The sequence below is a fragment of the Mustela nigripes genome, chromosome 3 (assembly GCF_022355385.1).
Source record: "Mustela nigripes isolate SB6536 chromosome 3, MUSNIG.SB6536, whole genome shotgun sequence".
NCBI lineage: Eukaryota > Metazoa > Chordata > Mammalia > Carnivora > Mustelidae > Mustela > Mustela nigripes.
Window position 1 is genome coordinate 14,005,677 of NC_081559.1, and position 18,421 is coordinate 14,024,097.

General features: G+C 36.3%; 1 protein-coding gene across 1 annotated transcript in view; it reads left to right on the forward strand.

Annotated features, from left to right (window-relative positions):
- The window catches only part of BMPR2 (bone morphogenetic protein receptor type 2), a 199,081-nt gene that overhangs the window by 163,177 nt on the left and 17,483 nt on the right, over positions 1-18,421 (forward strand). The window contains exon 10 of the mRNA XM_059393221.1: positions 177-313. Coding sequence (XP_059249204.1) covers positions 177-313 — 137 coding nt within the window. The remainder of the gene's footprint in view (positions 1-176; positions 314-18,421) is intronic.

Here is an 18,421-nt window from a genome sequence, read left to right on the forward strand (position 1 = left end):
GTATTAAATCCTCAACAGGATCTCTTTTGGATTTCAAAATATGTCCTAAAAGGTTAAAAAGAAAAGATTATGACATAATTTCTCTGCTTACTTGATATCAGAAATTCTGCTGTTATTCCATCATTTTAACATAGTTGGAAATTTTACTCTAACCTTCTTTTAAAAAAAATACACAGGTGAATCTGTACCAGAATACCAGATGGCTTTTCAGACAGAAGTTGGAAACCATCCCACTTTTGAAGATATGCAGGTTCTGGTATCTAGGGAAAAACAGAGACCCAAGTTCCCAGAAGCTTGGAAAGAAAATAGCCTGGTAAGAAAAACTAAATTTTTAAAAAGAGGATTTATGACTGAATATGTTTTAATGTTGTTTGAAGTAAAAATAGACTGTTAATAGTTTTTAGAGCTGTCTAATGCCAGAAATCCAACTTACTTGACTTCTATGATGTTATACATTTTCAAATTTTTCAGTATAAAAAAGTCCTCTTTTTTGGTTCAGTTTCAGTCATTTCCAAATAGAAAACACTAGTGAGACTAACTTGCGTCTGAAGGTTGCCAGATTGAGTAACAGCTGGAATAATTAACATGTTAATATTTTAAACATTATTGAAATTCCATCTTATTCTCTTGAGAGTGGTACCAAAAATGGTAATTAGTACAGATGTGTATATGCAGTGACTAATAGAAATTTAAACTACCTCAAAAAGAAACCAAAGTGTGCTTATAAATTCTACTTACTAAAAACGCAGTCTAGGGGCAGGCACTTGGCTGGCTTTGGTAGATCATGCAACTCTTGATCTTGGGGTTGTAAGTTCAAGCCTCGCACTTTGTATCACATTGTATAGAGCTTTCTTAAAAATAAAATCTGTAGGGATACCTGGGTGGCTCAGTCAGTTAAGTGTCTGCCTTTGGCTTTGGTGGTGAGCCCAGGGTTCTGGGATCGAGCCCTGCATTGGGCTCCTTGCTGAGAGATCTTCTCTATCTCCCTCTGCCTGCTGCTCTGCCTACTTGTGCTCTCTCTGTCTGTCAGATAAATAAATAAAATCTTTAAAAAATAAAATCTTTAAAAAAACAAATTTAGTCCAAAACACTAAAATATCATCAAAAGCTCCCATCATTTTGGTAAATTGTTGCTACAGCTACAAACATTTATATGCACACAAACACCCTCTTTCTCTTTCTGTTACATAATTTTTTAACATAAACAGCATTATTTCATTATCCACTATCATTTCTGCAGCTTATTTTTTTACTCATGGGCAGTTTCTCATGTCAGTACCTATAGATGTATCTCTTTCACCATTTGGTCAGTATTCCATTATATGTCATAATTACTGAATTATCCCTCTCTGATGGAATACCCTGTATTTCTTATTTTAAACATTTTTTAAAGAATCATGAAGTTATGGGGCATGTGGGTGGCTCAGTGGGTTAAGTCTCTGCCTTCGGCTCAGGTCATGATCTCAGGGGTCCTGGGACTGAGCCCCACTTCCGGCTCTCTGCTCAGCAGGGAACCTGCTGCCCCCCCCCCCTCTCTGTCTGCCTCTCTGCCTACTTGTGATCTCTCTCTCTGTGTCAAATAAATAAATAAACTTTTTAAAAAGAGATTTTTTAAAAATTTTGAAGGTATGCCTATACGTGGTAAATCAAATCAAATTAAGTGGAAGCGCATAAAAAAGAAAAGGAAAAAGCTACAGAACTCCACCGCCAGTCTTCAAAGGAAACTCCTATTAACAGTGTTATGAGGTTTTGGTTTTTGTTCTATTTTTTTCTCCTGGAGGTTACTGTTATAACTGTAAACACTATATCGTTATTTCTTATTATCTCTCATTTTCTCTCTCCTAGGTTTGTAATATTTGAGCTATTATTACATAATTTATGTTTTGTCCACAAATAGATCTAAAATTTAAAATAAAAACATCAGAAATTTTAGAATTATGATTGTGTAAACATCCATTGCATAATATAGTATTGTACTTGGACTCCTAGAGAAGGAAGAGAAAATCCTGTTAGTTACTATAAACCTCTGCTGCTTAAGGAAAAATGTTTCAAAAGTCACTATCCACTGGAGTCTCTGATTTTTTTGTCACTTTGTTCTTTCTTTCTTTATAGATTCTATTAAGAAGCAACGTTCTTTGAAAATCTCGTTCTTTTTCTTGTAAATCATTCTTTGATGAAGTTCCTCTTTAAGTGATGTCTGTTAGTATGTGGATGAGATTACGAATCCTTGAACCTTCAAAAATGTTTATATCTTGCCCTCACATTTGAGTAACAATTTGGCCAAGTAATGGTTTCAAGATCAAAATCACATTTTCCTCATAGTGGTTCCTTTGAAATCACTATTCCACTGTCCTCAAGCATTCAGACATGTTAAGAATTCCAGAGGCTACCAGGCTCATTCCATTACTTTTTGTCTTTTTGTTTACTCCTTGTTTTCTTGTCTTTATGAGCTTTTAAGCCTGGGTTTTTTGTTTTTTGTTTTTTTTTTTAATTATCACAGTTTACCTGGATATATAGAGGCATGGATCTTTTCACACATTTTGTTTTGCACTAGACGGGATTTCAGTTTGGAAACTCAGATTTCTTCAGTTCAGAGGAATTTTTCTTTATTATTTACAAAATTATTTCTTCTCTTCCATTTCTTTCTTCTGAAATTCCCATAGACAAATATTGGTCCACCTGACATTCCAGGTATCAATTTTTTTTCTTGTATTTTCCGTTTTTTTGGTTGTACATTGTTCAAGACTTACTCTGCTTTAACATTCAAATCACACATTCATTTCTCACCTTTACCACTCTATTAGTTACTTGTTCATTAAAATCCTAACTTTTGACAGTCATATATATCATTTCTAGAAATTGTTAATGTTTGCTTCTTCCATAGCAATCTGTCACTGTTTTAAGAATGTGACAGGAATTATTTTTATCAATTATTTCTAAAGGTGTACATCAGAATTTTTGACACTTTATACAAATAATTTTCTTGATTATAAAGAACAAAAATGAAAAAAATTCTACTCAACAGTTTAAATCACTTTGTTATGTATATTCACTGTCTGCATAGGATTAGAATATTTTCATTCTTGATCCTGACTTATATGGGGGTGGTGGCATGTCAGAGAGAGGCTACAGAGAATTTGTGTGTTTACGTTCAGATTTAGACTGAATATTTTCCTCCATTGGTCATCTTTGTCATCTTGTCCATTGGTCAGTGAAGGCTTCTGCTTCAAATGAGATTGAAATCTTCTTAGAGGCAACTGAAGACCTATTGCCAAAAATGTATGCCCAAGATTACCTCTAAACTGCAGTCCATAGTGTGGGAACTGGGATTGAAGGTGAGAGGCTGAATCCTGCACCAGAATTCATTAGATATGCTAACCTTACAGAGAATCCCTCAAAGAAAAATCTCTTCATAAAATTTTATCTAGTAAAATAATTTTCTTTCTTTAGTTGTTTTATTTCATCAGAGAAATCTGACTCATTATTTTGAAAATCTCTTGGCAACCCTACCATTACGTGATGACCATCATATGCATATTTACCTGAAAACTTTTTGCTTCCAATTTAGAGTAGGTTGTTAAGGAGGGGATAAAGTGATACTTGGTTTACTTCCAGTGAATCCACTTAAATCTAACATGCTGCAGTTAATAGAACTGCTTCTCTAGGGGCACCTGGGTGGCTCAGAGGGTTAAGTTTCTAACTTCAGCTCAGGTCATGATCTCAGGGTCCTGGGATCGAGCCCCACATTGGGCTCTCTGCTCGGCGGGGAGCCTGCTTCTCCCATTCTCTCTGTGACCTACTTGTGGTCTCACTTTGTCAAATAAATAAATAAAATCTTTAAAAAAACAAAACAAAACAAACTGCTTCTCTGAAAAGCAGTCCAGCACTAGAGAGGTACATTTTAAATGCATAGTATAGAAAAAGATGGAAATACACCTATGTCTAAAAAAAACATTTTTGCTTCATAATTGCATTGAAATTAAAAAAAAATTTTATAATAACAAAACTCAAAAATCTTCCAAATATGAATGAGTCTAGCTTTTAGGGGTTTTTAGGGGTGCCTGGGTAGCTCAGATGGTTAGGTATCTGCCTTTGGCTCGGGTCATGGTCCCAGGATCCTGGAATCAAGCCCTGCATTTAGGTCCCTACTCAATGGGGAGCCTTCTTCTCCCTCTTTCTCTACTGTTCCCCCTGCTTGTGCTCTCTCGCTCTTTCTGTCATATAAATAAATAAAACTCTTAAAAAACAAAGAACAAAAAACTACTTTAAAAAAATTTTTTATTAACACATAATGTATTTATTTGCCTCAGGGGTACAAGTCTGTGAATCATCAGGCTTACACACTTCACAGCACTCACCATAGCACATACCCTCCCCAATGTCCATAACCCAATCACTCTCTCCATACCCCTCTCCCCCCAGCAACCATCAGTTGTTTTCTGAGATTAACAGTCTCTTATGGTTTGTCTCCCTCCCGATCCCATCTTGTTTCATTTTTTCCTTCCCTATCCCCCAAGCCTCCCACTTTGCCTCTCAAATTCCTCATATCAGAGAGATCATATGATAATTGTCTTTCTCTGATTGAATTATTTTGCTCAGCATGATACCCTCTAGTTCCATGCATGTCATTGCAAATGGCAAGATGTCATTTCTTTTGATGGCTGCACAGTTTTCTATTGTATACATATATACCACCTCTTCTTTATCCATTCATCTGTTGATGGACATCTAGGTTCTTTCCACAGTCTGGCTATTGTGGAGATTGTTGCTATAAACATTCCGATGCTCATGCCCCTTTGGATCACTACATTTGTATCTTTAGGGTAAATACCCAGTAGTGTGATTGCTGGGTCACAGAGTAGCTCTATTTTCAACTTTTTGAGGAACTTCCATGCTCTTTTCCAGAGTGGTTGCACCAGCTTACATTCCCACCAACAGGGTAAGAGGGTTCCCCTTTCTCTGCATCCTCACCAGCATCTGTTGTTTCCCGACTTGTTAATTTTAGCCATTCTGACTGGTGTGAGGTGGTATCTCACTGTGGTTTGATTTGTATTTCCCTGATGCCGAGTGATGTGGAGCACTCTTTCATGTGTCTGTTGGCCATCTGGGTGTCTTCTTTGCAGAAATGTCTGTTCATGTCCTCTGCCCATTTCTTGATGGGATTAGTTGTTCTTTGGGTGTTGAGTTTGAAAAGTTCTTTATAGATTTTGGATACTAGCCCTTTATCTTATATGTTGTTTGCAAATTTCTTCTCCCATTCTGTCAGTTGTCTTTTGGTTTTGTTGACTGTTTCCTTTGCTACGCAAAAGCTTTTGATCTTGATGAAGTCCCGGTAGTTCATTTTTGCCCTTGCTTCCCTTGCCTTTGGAAATGTTTCTAGGAAGAAGTTGCTGTGGCTAAAGTCGAAGAGGTTGCTGCCTGTGTTCTCCTCAAGGATTTTCATGGATTCCTTTCTTACATTAAGGTCTTCCATCTATTTGAAGTCTGTTTTTGTGTGTGGTGTAAGGAAATGGTCCAGTTTCATTTTTTTGCATGTGGCTGTCCAATTTTCTCAACACCATTTATTGAAGAGAGACTGTCTTTTTTACATTGGACATTCTTTTCTGCTTTGTCAAAGATTAGTTGACCATAGAGTTGAGGGTCTATTTCTGGGCTCTCTATTCTGTTCCATTGATCTATGTGTCTGTTTTCGTGTCAGTACCATACTGTCTTGATGATGACAGCTTTGTAATAGAGCTTGAAGTCTGGAATTGTGATGCCACCAGATTTGGTTTTCTTTTTCAACATTCCTCCCACCTTTTGAGGTCTTTTCTGGTTCCATATAAATTTTAGGATTATTTGTCCCATTTCTTTGAAAGAAGGTAGATGGTATTTTGATAGGGATTGCATTATACATGTAGATTGCTTTAGGTAGCATAGACATTTTCACAATTATTTGTTCTTCCAATCCATGAGTATGGAACATTTTTCAATTTCTTGGTGTCTTCTTCAGTTTCTTTCATGAGTACTTTATAGTTTTATAAGTATAGATTCTTTACCTCTTTGGTTAGGTTTATTCCTAGGTATCTTATGGTTTTGGATGTAATTATAAATGGGATCAACTCCTTAATTTCTCTTTCTTCTCTCTTGTTGGTGTGTAGAAATGCAACTGATTTCTCTGCATTGATTTTATATCCTGATACTTTATTGAATTCCTGTACAAGTTCTAGCGGATTTGGAGTGGAGTCTTGGGTTTTCCACATAAAATATCATATCATCTGCAAAGAGTGATAGTTTGACTTCTTCTTTGCCGATTTGGATGCCTTTAATTTTTTGTTGTCTGATTGCTGACGCTAGAACTTCTAGTACTGTGTTGAATAACGGTGGTGATAACGGACATCCCTGCCGTGTTCCTGACCTTAGTGGAAAGGCTCTCAGTTTTTCTCCATTGAGAATGATACTCACTTTGGGTTTTCCATAGATTGCTTTGAGGATATTGAGGTATGTACCCTCTATCCCTACACTTTGAAGAGTTTTGATCAAGAAAGGATGCTAGGGGCCCCTGGGTAGCTCAGTTGTTAAGCAACTGCCTTTGGCTCAGGTCATGATCCCAGGGTTCTGGGATCGAGCCCCACGTTGAGCTCCCTGCTTGGTAGGAGGCCTGCTTCTCCCTCTCCCACTCCCTCTGCTTGTGTTCCCTTTCTCGGTGCATATCTATCAAATAAATAAACTATATTTTTTAAAAAAAAGATGCTATACTTTGCCAGATGCTTTTTCAGCAACTATTGAGAATATCATATGGTTCTTGTTCTTTCTTTTATTAATGTATTATATCATATGAATTGATTTGCAGATGTTGAACCAACCTTGCAGCACTGGAATAACTCCTATTAGTCACCATTGGTAATGGTGAATAATCCTTTTAATGTACTGTTAGATCCTATTGGCTGGTATCTTGGTGAGAATTTTTGCCTCTGTGTTCATCAAGGATATTGGTCTGTAGTGTTCATCAAGGATATTGGTCTGTAAGTCTCTTTTTTTGATGGGGTCTTTGTCTGGTTTTGGGATGAAGGTGATGCTGGCCTCATAAAATGAGTTTGGAAGTTTTCCTTCCATTTCTATTTTCTGTAACAGTTTCAGGAGAATATGTTTTAATTCTTCTTTAAGTGTTTGGTAGAATTCCCCTGGGAAGCCATCTGGCCCTGGTCTCTTGTTTGTTGGGAGATTTTTGATGACTGCTTCAATCTCCTTACTGTTTATGGGTCTGTTCAGGTTTTCTATTTTCCTGGTTCGGTTTTGATGGTTTATAAACCATCAAATTATACATGTAGATTGCTTTAGGTAGCACAGACATTTTCACAATATTTGTTTTTCCAATCCATGAGTATGGAACGTTTTTCAATTTCTTTGTGTCTTCCTCAGAAGACAAAGACACTCCTATGCAGGAGTGTCTAGGAGTGCACCCATTTCTTCCAGATTGTCAGTTTTGCTGGCATATAGTTGCTCATAATATGTTCTTACAATTGTTTGTATTTCTTTGGTGTTGGTTGTAATCTCTCCTCTTTCATTCATGATTTTATTTATTTGGGTCCTTTCTCTTTTCTTTTTGTTAAGTTTGGCCAGGGGTTTATCAATCTGCTTAATTCTTTCAAAGAACCAGCTTCTAGTTTCATTGATTTGTTCTACTGTTTTTTGGGTTTCTATTTCATTGATTTCTGCTGTGCTCTTTATTATTTCTCTTCTCCTGCTGGGTTAGGCTTTCTTTGGTGTTCTTTCTCCAGCTCCTTTAGGTGTAGGGTTAGGTTGTGTACTTGAGACCTTTCTTCTTTGTTGAGAAGGTCTTATATTGCTATATACTTTCCTCTCAGGACCACCTTTGCTGTGTCCCACAGATTTTGAACAGTTGTGTTTTCATTTTCATTTGTTTCCATGAATTTTTAAATTCTTCTTTCATTTCCTGGTTGACCCATTCATTCTTTAGTAGGATGCTCTTTAGCCTCCATGTATTTGAGTTCTTTCCAACTTTCCTCTTTATTGAGTTCTAGCTTCAGAGCATTGTGGTCTGAAAATATACAGGGAATGATCCCCATCTTTTGGTACCAGTTGAGACCTGATTTGTGACCCAGAATGTGATCTGTTTTGGGGAATGTTCCATGTGCACTAGAGAAGAATGTGTATTCTGTTGCTTTGGGGTGGAATGTTCTCTATATATCTGTGATGTCCATCTGGTCCAGTGTTTCATTTAAGGCCTTTATTTCCTTGTTGATCTTTTGCTTGGATGATCTGTCCATATCAGTGAGGGGGATGTTAAAGTCCCCTACTATTATTGTATTATTATCAGTGTGTTTCTTTGATTTTGTTATTAATTGGTTTATATAGTTGGCTGCTCCCATGTTAGGGGCATAGATATTTAAAATTGTTAGATCTTCTTGTTGGACAGACTCTTTGAGTATGATATAGTATCCTTCCTCATCTCTTATTATAGTCTTTCACTCAAAATCTAGTAGATCTGATATAAGGATTGCCATTCTAGCTTTCTTTTGATGTCCATTAGCATGGTAAATTGTTTTCCACCCCCTCACTTGAAATCTGGAGGTGTCTTCGGGTCTAAAATGAGTTTCTTGTAGACAGCATATTGACGGGTTTTGTTTGTTTTTTTATCCATTCTAATACCCTTTGTCTTTTGGTTGGGGCATTTAGCCCATTTTACTTTCAGGGTAACTATTGAAGGATATGAATTCAGTGTCACTGTATTGCCTGTAAGGTGACTGTTACTCTATATTATCTCTGTTCCTTTCTTGTCTACTATTTTTAGGCTCTCTCTTTGCTTAGAGGACCCCTTTCAATATTTCCTATAGGGCTGGTTTGGTGTTTACAAATTCTTTTCATTCTTATTTGTCCTGGTATCTTTTTATCTCTTCTTCTGTTTTCAATGATAGCATAGCTGGATATAGTATTCTTGGCTACATGTGTTTTTCACTTAATGCTTTGAATATATTATGCCAGTTCTTTCTGGCCTGCCAGGTCTCTATGGATAAGTCTGCTGCCAATTTAATATTTTTACCATTGTATGTTACCGACTTGTTGCCCCAAGCTGCTCTCAGGATTTTCTCTTTGTCACTAAGACTTTAAGTTTTACTATTAAATGATGCTGTGTGGACCTGTTTTTATTGATATTGAGGGGGATTCTCTGTGCCTCCTGGTTTTTGATGCTTGTTCCCTTTGCCATATTAGAGAAATTCTTCACTATACTTCACTCCAATATACCTTCTACCCCCCTCTCTCTTTCTTCTTCTTCTGGAATCCCAATTATTGTAATATTGTTTCACCTTATGGTATCACTTATCTCTTGAATTCTCCCCTCGTGGTCCAGTAGTTGTTTGTCTCTCTTTTGCTCAGCTTCTTTATTCTCTGTCATTTGGTCTTCTTTGTCAGTGATTCTCTCTTCTGCCTCATTTATCCTAGCAGTAAGAGCCTCCATTTTTTATTGCATCTCATTAATAGCTTTTTTAATTTCAGCTTGGTTAAATTTTAGTTCTTTTATTTCTCCAGAAAGGGCTTTTATTTCTCCAGACAGCATTTCCCTAATATCTTCCATACCTTTTTCAAGCCCAACTAGCACCTTGAGAACTGTCTTTCTGAACTCTAGATCTGACATATTACCAATGTCCTAGCCTTCAGTACAGCCTCTTGTTCTTTTTTTTGTGGTGAGTTTTTCTGTCTTGTCATTATATGCAGATAAGAATATATGAACGAGAGAATAAAATACTAAAAGGGTGGCAAAGACCACAGAAAAATGTATGCTAACCAAATCAAAAGAGACCCCAAATGGGGGGAGAATAAAGGGGGTAAAAAGAAATTTTAAAAATTATATATATATTAGACTGGTGAATAGAATAGAGCCACCCACTTGATTTTGGGTGTATTTTAGTCTTTTAAAAGAAAGTACCTCCCAAAATTTTAAAGAAAGTAAAGCATATATATATATATATATATATATATATATATATACACATATAATATATATATATATTCCAAAATAAGAGTAAACATGATGAAGGGATGAAATATGACTATAAAGATGGAAATTTTTTAAAAAAATCTAAAAAAGGAATTGATATGTTGGTTGGAAAAAGAAAGTGGAGAGAATTTGCTCAGGCTAGAGACTAGAACAAAGCCCTGTGCTAGATTTAGGGCATATTTTGATCTATTGAATGAAATTGTATCCCCAAATTTTTTATACAAAAAAAACTTATATGTATACAAAAAATAAAGTTAGATACAGTGGAGGATAAAATATGACTATAATAATGAAGGTTTTAAAAGATTTTTTTAGAAAGGTATTTTTAAGATAAAGTAGTTAAAAAACATTAAAAGAGGAAAGAGGAAAAGTTTTAAAAATTTAGAATAAGAAAAAAATAAAATTAAAGAAATTTAATTAACTTTGTAAGACTAAAGAATCATGGGGAGAAAGCCATAAATTCCATGCTTTGCTTTCTCCTCCTCTGGAATTCTGCTGTTCTCCTTGATCACTGAGCCTGGTCTTGGCTGGATTTCTTGCTGATCTTCTAGGGGAGGGGCCTCTTGCCTTGATTCTCAAATGTCTTTGCCCCGGTAGAATTGTGCCACCCTTGTCAGGGGTCAGGCTAAATTATCTGCTCAGGTTCGCTCTCGGGAGCTTTTGTTCCCTGAACAGTTTCCCTCGAGCTCTGGAGGACGGGAATGAAAGTGGCGGCCTCCCAGTCACTGGCCCAGAGGAGCCGAGAGCTCGGGGCCCCATTCCTCAGTGTGCTCTCAGAGAAATGCAGTCAATCCTTCCTGTCTCCCTGGTCTCCGGCCACCCTCTGTGTCACCCAGCCTGTGACCCAGCATTTCTGTCTCTGGCACACAGCCCGGTTTGGAGTCTCCAAACCCAGCAGATTCCTGCCTCCAGAGAAGGAAGGTGAGTCTCCCCAGATCAGCCACTTGTGGGGTCCCTGCTCAAAGAGCAGTGGCCCGACTGTGCCTCAGATCACAGGTTAAGGTGAACTCTAGCTGAGAGCTCACTCCTCAACTCCGTCTCTATAGTTGGTTTCCCTGCTCTGATACCTGCGAGCTCTGCTACTCTCAGATACCCCCAATCCTTCAGTGACTCCGCAGGGCCTGAGACCACACTGTCCCCACAAGGTTCCAGCCCCGCTTAGCCTCTGGAGCAATGTCCCTTAATGGAACAAACTTCTAAAAATTCAGATTCTGTGCTCCATTGCTCCACCAGTTGCTGGGAGCCAGCCCCTTGCCCTGCGGTCTATCTTCCCATTGCTTCGGATTCACTTCTTTGCACGTCCTACTTTAAAGAAAGTGGTCAATTTTCTGTTTCTAGAATTGCTGCTCTTCTTCTCTTTGATCTCCTGTTGGGTGGGTAGGTGTTGGGAATGGTTCGATGACTATCTACCTGAACTCCTGTGACCTGATGTCATCTCACTTCCCCTCTTTCATTTCTCAAAAAACTAGTTTTTAAAAACTGCCAGGGATGGTGCCTGGGTGGCTCATTTGGTTAAGTGGCTGCCTTCAGCGCAAGTCATGATCCCAGGGCCCTGGGGTTGAGACCCACATCAGGGTTCCTGCTCACCAGGAACCTGCTTCTCCCTCTCCCTCTCTCTGCTGTTCCACCTGCTTGTGTTCTCTCTATGTCCAATAAATAAATAAAATCTTTCTTAAAAAATTGCCAGGGACTCAAAACGTAGATCAGTCAATAAAACGGGGAAGAATAGTCTCCTGATAAAAATGAAAGAACAGACAATAGTCTGAGGAAAATACATGAAAATGTTAACCATAGCTATCTCTGAATATCTGATTCATGAATAACTTTTTCTTTTTTCCCCCTCTGTACTTTCAGAATTTATAGTAAAAATGAACTGTTGTAAAAATTACATATATGTACACACAGTTTAAATTGGAATAACAAAAAATTGTAGATGAATTTTATTTTTAAAATAGTTTTTTTCCAGGGTGCTTGGATGGTGCAGTCAGTTAGGTGTCAGCTCTTGGTTTCAGTTCAGGTTGAGATCTCAGGGTCATGAGATTGAGTCTTGCATAGGGTTCCATGCTCAGCATGGAATCTGCTTGGAGTTTCCCTCTCCCTGTCTATCTGCCAACACACCCCCACACCCTTTCCCTCTCTTACTCTCAAATAAATAAATTTTAAAATAGCTTTTTGTCTCACATCTAAAACTTTAAGGTATAATTTGTTCAACTACGCTACCATTCTTCATGTTTCATTCTTTTCCAAAATTTTTTTTTAAGATTTTATTTATTTATTTGTCGGAGAGAGAGCACAAGCAGCGGGAGCAGCAGGCAGAGGGAAAAGCAAGCTCCCACCTGAGCAAGGAGTCCAATGTAGTTCTGGATCCCAAGACCCTGGGATCATGCATGACCTAAGCTGAAGGCAGACACAGCCAACTGAGCCACCCAGGCATCCCCCTTTTCTAAATTTTTAACTTCCATTTCTTAATCTGTCTTGAATAGTGGCTTGTTCTCTTTCCCCTCTTGAAATCATTTGTCTGGTTTATCTTTAATCCTTAGTCTTAGTTCTGCATAACTTCTCTTGCTCAACAGTTTTATCTAAATATATTGTCATGTAAAAGTTTGAAACTGGGGCATCTGGGTGGCTCAGTCATTAAGTGTCTGCCTTAAGTTCAAGTCATGATCCCATGACTTGATCCTGGGATAGAGTCCCACATTGGGCTCCCTGCTCTGTAGGAAGCCTGCTTCTCCCTCTCCCACTGCCCCCGCTTGTGTTCCCTCTCTAGCTGTATCTCTTTCTGTCAAATAGATAAATAAAATCTTAAAAAAAAAAAAAGTGTGAAACTTTCTCAGTTGTTTTTTTTCCCTCCTCCAGTCTCTACTTTCTCCACCCCATTTAATCTAGTCTTCTAAAATGTACTATATGTTCCAAAAGCTATCCCTTCTTTTTTTCACATTTTTTTCAGTTTTTATATTTCTCTTCTTGACAAATCAGCAAACTTGCTGTGGTCTAGAATTCAACATTTTCCATGCTTTTTTTTCTCATACGGCCTACACTAGGAAATGCAAGTATACATCATGATATAGTGTCTTTAGGTTAATACTTAACCTTACTATGTACTCTGTGTTCTCTTATTTGCTATTCTAATCTAGAGTATTTCATTTTGGGGAGACTGGTGTAGTTATTTGTTTTAAATGTTGGTTCTCAACCCACTAAACTCATTTCATAATCCATTCATGAGCACCCACTTCCATTTTTCTGTCATTACAGAGGGAAGATTTTTTTAATTTCTTGTCTTTTTTCCCATTTTTTCCTGCTTATCTTTCTTCATCAATGTTTTGAATGATATCCCCTTTATCTCATTTACCCAAATGTTGGATATCATTATTTGTATATATGCAGTTAGAGTCCCTTGTTGAAGCACTCATCTGATTTTACCCAAATATTTATAATTTTCTTAATCTTATTTTCTCCCCTCAAAAAATTTTAACATTTGAAAGAGATATACTTGATATGGATTAAACTGCACATATTAATGATACATAATTTTTAGGTTTTGAAATATGTATATACCCATAAAACCATCACTATAGTCATAATTATGAACATGTCAGTTACCCTCTAAATTTCTCTTTTGTCCTTTTGTAGTTGCTTCTTCTTGCCTCTTTCTTTTCTCCATGAATCCCCAGGCAACTACTTATCTGCTTTCTGTCACTAATGATTTGTATACCTTTTCTAGAATTTTATATAAATGGAACCATACAGTATGTACTATTTTTATCTGGCTTCTTCCACATAGTTTAATCATTTTCAGATTCATTCATGTTGATATGTATTTCAGTAGTTTATTCCTTTTTATTGCTGAGTAACATTCCTTTGAATGGAACAATTCTTTTGAATGCTTCAACTGGTTTACCCTTCACTTGGTGGTGAATATTTGGATTGTTTCCAGTTTTTGGATACCAGAAGTAAAGCTCTTATGAACTTCCATGTGCAAGTCTTTGTATGGACATCTGCTTTCATTCTCTTAAGTAAATACCTAAGAGTAGAACGGGTGCATCATGTTACATGTCTGTGTAACTTTTTAAGAAAGTGCCAAACATTTTTCCAAAGTGACTGTACCATTTTACATTCCCACCAAGAGTATATGAGAGTTTCAGTTCCTCTACATCCTTGCCAATACTCAGTATGAACATGCTTTTTAATTTTAGATATTCTAATAAGTGTGCAATAGTATCTGATTATGGTTTTAATTTACATTTCCCTGATGACTAATAATATTTAGCATCTTTTCATTTGCTTATTTGCCATCCTTGTTCCTTCTTTGATGACATGTCTATTCAAGTCTTTTGCCTACTTTAAATTGAATGGATTGTTTTCCTACTGTTAAGTTTTGAAGCTCTTTATATATTCTGAATACAAGTCCCTTATCAGATATATGATTCAAAAATATTTCTTCCCAGACTGTGGCTTGTGTCATTCTCTTAAGAGTATATTTATAAGGGCAGAGAGTTTTAATTTTGCTGAAGCCCAATTTACCAGTTTTTTCTTTCATGGATATATTTTTAGTTTCATATTTTAGAAATCCTTGTGTAACCCAAGGTCACAAAAATTATCGTCTGTATTTTCTTCTAGAAATTGTATAGGTCTATGACCCATTTTGAGGTTGTTATATCTTATTTTTTGGATCTTTTGCATAGTGTGAGGTATGGATCAATATTCATTCTTCTGTATATGGATATCTAATTGTTTCCTACCATTTATTTTTAGAGACTACTTTTTCTCCATTTAATTAATTGCTTTTGTAGTCTTTGTCAAAAATTCGTTGTCTGTATGTATGTAGGTCTATATCCGGACTCTTTATTGTTGCATTGACCTATATGTCTGTCTCATTGCCAGTACTTCAGCATTTTATTGTGTCTTGAAATCAGGTAACATTAGTCCTCCGCCTTTGTTCTTTTCACAGTGTTTTGGCTGTTCTATGTTCTTCACATTTTATAATCAATGAATTTTATAATCAGCTTTTCAATTTCTACATTGAACCTGTTGGGATTTTTATTAAAATTAAATTAAATCTATAAATCAATTTGAGAAGAATTGACATTTTAGTAATATTGAATCATATTAATATAGATTCTTAATTATTGTTTTATGCATTTTTCTCTTAAATTGTATTTGAAAAAAAGAAGGGTCACAAACCAAAAATACCCTATACTGGCTTTTATATTTACCTACGTTTAGTTTCTTTGACCAGTGTTCTTCATTTCTTCAAGTTATTGTCTAATGCCCTTTCACTTGGGCAGATCTGCTAGCAACAAGCCCCTTCAGCTATTGTTTATATAAGAATGTCTTAATTTCTCCTTCATTATTGAAGGATAATTTGTTTGATAATAGAATTCTTGGTTACCACTTGTTTTCTTTCAGCACTTTAAATATATCATGTCCCTGCCTCTGGCTTCTATGGTTTCTGATGAGAAATTGGTTATTAACTTTTATTTAAGATCCCTTGTACATTTCAAGTCACATCTCTTTTGCTTTTGTCGAGAATCTTCATCTTTGGCTTTTTATAGTTTGATTACAGTATGTCTCAGGATAGAACCTTTTGAGTATATTCTACATAGAGTTTATTGAGTTTCTTGGATGTGTTGTTTCTATTATTAAATTTAGAAATTTTTGGACCATTATTTTTTCAAATATTCTTTCTGCCCCTTTTTCTTTCATCTCCTTGTGGGGTTCCCATTCTGTGTATTTTGGAATGATTGATGGCCTCACAAGTCTTTTAGGCTCTGTTTATCTTTCTTCATTATTTTTTGTTTGTTTGTTTGTTTCTGTTCCTCATACTGCATAATTTTTTCAGTCATTCGGTAATTCTTCTGTTCATAGCTGCTGTTTGAATCACTGTAGTGAATTTTTCATTTCAGTTTTTTTACTTTTAAGCTCCAAAGTGTCTTTCTGGCTCCTTTTTATAATTTTTATCTCTTTATTGGTATTCTCCAGTTGATGAAAAACTGCTTTCCTACTTCCTTTAATTCTTTGTCCATGGTTTCCTTCATCTTTTGAGCATATTTAAATCTTTTGGTATTAACTCCAGTATCTTAATTTCCTCAGGGACAGTTTCTTTCATTTCTTTTTTCCTATTGAATGGGCCATATATTCTTGGGTTTTTGCAAGCTTTGTGATTTTTTAAGACTGGATATTCTGAATATTCTGATTAGCAAAAAGAAATCAAAAGAAAAAAAGTTAAAATACTCCCCAAGCCTTTGCAGTTTGGCTTTGTGTTGGGGCCCTCCTTTAACATTCATCCAGACCCTTTACAGTTCTGCTTTAGCCTTCACTTTCTGCTAGCGCTGAGCCTAACAACCAGCCAGTTATGAAAACTTATGGTCTTCTTTGAGCATGCATCCCACCCTGGATGAGTGCTTGGCTTTTCTAGGTTTCCCAGTATATACAGTTTTTCAAAACCCTCATTCCCCCAAAGTGTCTCACACCCTAGGTTTTCCTCCCTTGCTTCCAGCTTTTCTTTTGTGTGGTTCGATTTTTGTATTTTGCCCCAGGCTATAACACTTGTTCATTTGGTTTTCAGTGATTTCAAGGAATGTTCTCCACTAGTCATATCTACTTCTCTTTTCTGAGAAAGTTCTGAATTAGGCAGAATAAAGACAGACCCCCTTCTTTGTTGTCTGTTAGAACAGACAACATAATTCCTTGGGAACAGTATCATTTTCCTCCCTCTGGAAATCAGGTTCCTACACGGGGAACACAGACTTCTGTCTTCACATTTTTACTTGGTTGCTCTCAATATTTGACTAACTTCCGGAGCTTCAGTAAGGTTGATTCTGACAGTTTTTACCAGGATTTTTGTATTTCTGTGGGAGCATGTCCCCTGGTTTCCTTCTTCTGGTGTCTTCACTAATGTCCTCATACAGTTAGTTGGGAAATACCCTTTCCTCTTTGATTTTCTGAATAGAATTGGCATTATCTCCTTCTTGAATGTTTGATAGAATTCAATAGTGAAACCACTGGGGCCTGGATTTTTCTTTGTGGGAAAGTTTTAAACTATAAATTTATAGATACAGGAACTATTCAAATCATCTGTTTTTTTTTTTTTTTAAGTCAGCTTTGACAGTTTATATCTTTGAAGGAATTTGTCCATTTCATCAAAATTGTCAAATCCTTTCTTAATATTTGTTTAAAGATTTTAAACTAACTCCCCATTGGTGACTTAATCTTCCTGTTTCTATACAGTTTATTTCCTTAATTTTCTCTTATCTCCTTTTTTACTTATTCTGGGATATTCATCATTGCTTTACTTCTAGGTCAACATTCTATGACCAAATCATTATTTTTAGGACCCTCAGAACTCCATGTATAGTCAACCTCTTTAAATTCTCAGCTATTTTTCTAATTTTCCCTTTTCCCTATTTCATATTAATTTACTTCTAAATCTTATATAAATGATTTAATAACCACTATTTTAACTTTGTTTGTAACTTATAATAGATTTTTCTCAAAAAAATGATCAAGTTACAACTTCTATAATAGAACCCATTTATCCACTGGGAACTGGCTGTGTTCTGTCAGCATAGTTTAGAGCCAGTCATCGTAGGATAATGTATAAACTGTAGAGCTCTGCTGCCTGGGCTATGATCTTAGTTTTGCCACTTATTAGCTATGTGCTCTAATTTTTCCTCTGAGCCTCTTTTCCTGCATATGAAAAGTGAGAATGATAATAGTACCTCAAATAAGAATTAAGTGAATTAGAACACAGTCTAGTACATAGTAAGAACTCAACAGTTGTTAACTATTATTATGCGTCAACAATGATTCAGTCTTAAATATAGAAACTTCTCAGAGGTAGAGTTTCTGTTTACCAAATTTTATTCATCATCCAGGACAGTGCCTTGGTCATTGTCTTATTTTGGCAGGGGTGAGAGTGGGTAGAGGTGGGATCTCTTTTTGAAAAAGTATTTTTACAAATTATTTTCCAACTGTATAATGAAAAGTAACCAATATAGCTTCATTCAGTGTCTCTCTTTGCTCCAGATACAGAAAACAGCCACTATACAAATTTTAGCTGCTTGGATTTTGGTGTTTCTGAGCTCTTCCGGGCAGTTGGTGAATAGGTGCTCTATTTTGGAAAGGAAAGGGTCTCTTCAGTTTTGTGTGGAAAGGCATCTAAATCTTTGTTTTAGAAAGATTTCAGTGTGTACACTTCATTGTGTTGCACTTCATGTTTAGTAATAAAGAATATGAATGTGTAGATCTGTGTGAGTGGTATATGACGGGTATGTGTTTGAATAAAAAAGTAATAAAGTTTCTGTGAAAGAATACCCAAGAAATTGGTAACATTGGTTGCCTATAGATGGGGGAAATGGGTTGTTGGTGGATAAGAATGGAAGGGAGATTGTATTCTTTTTCTGACATTTTGAATTTATTGAC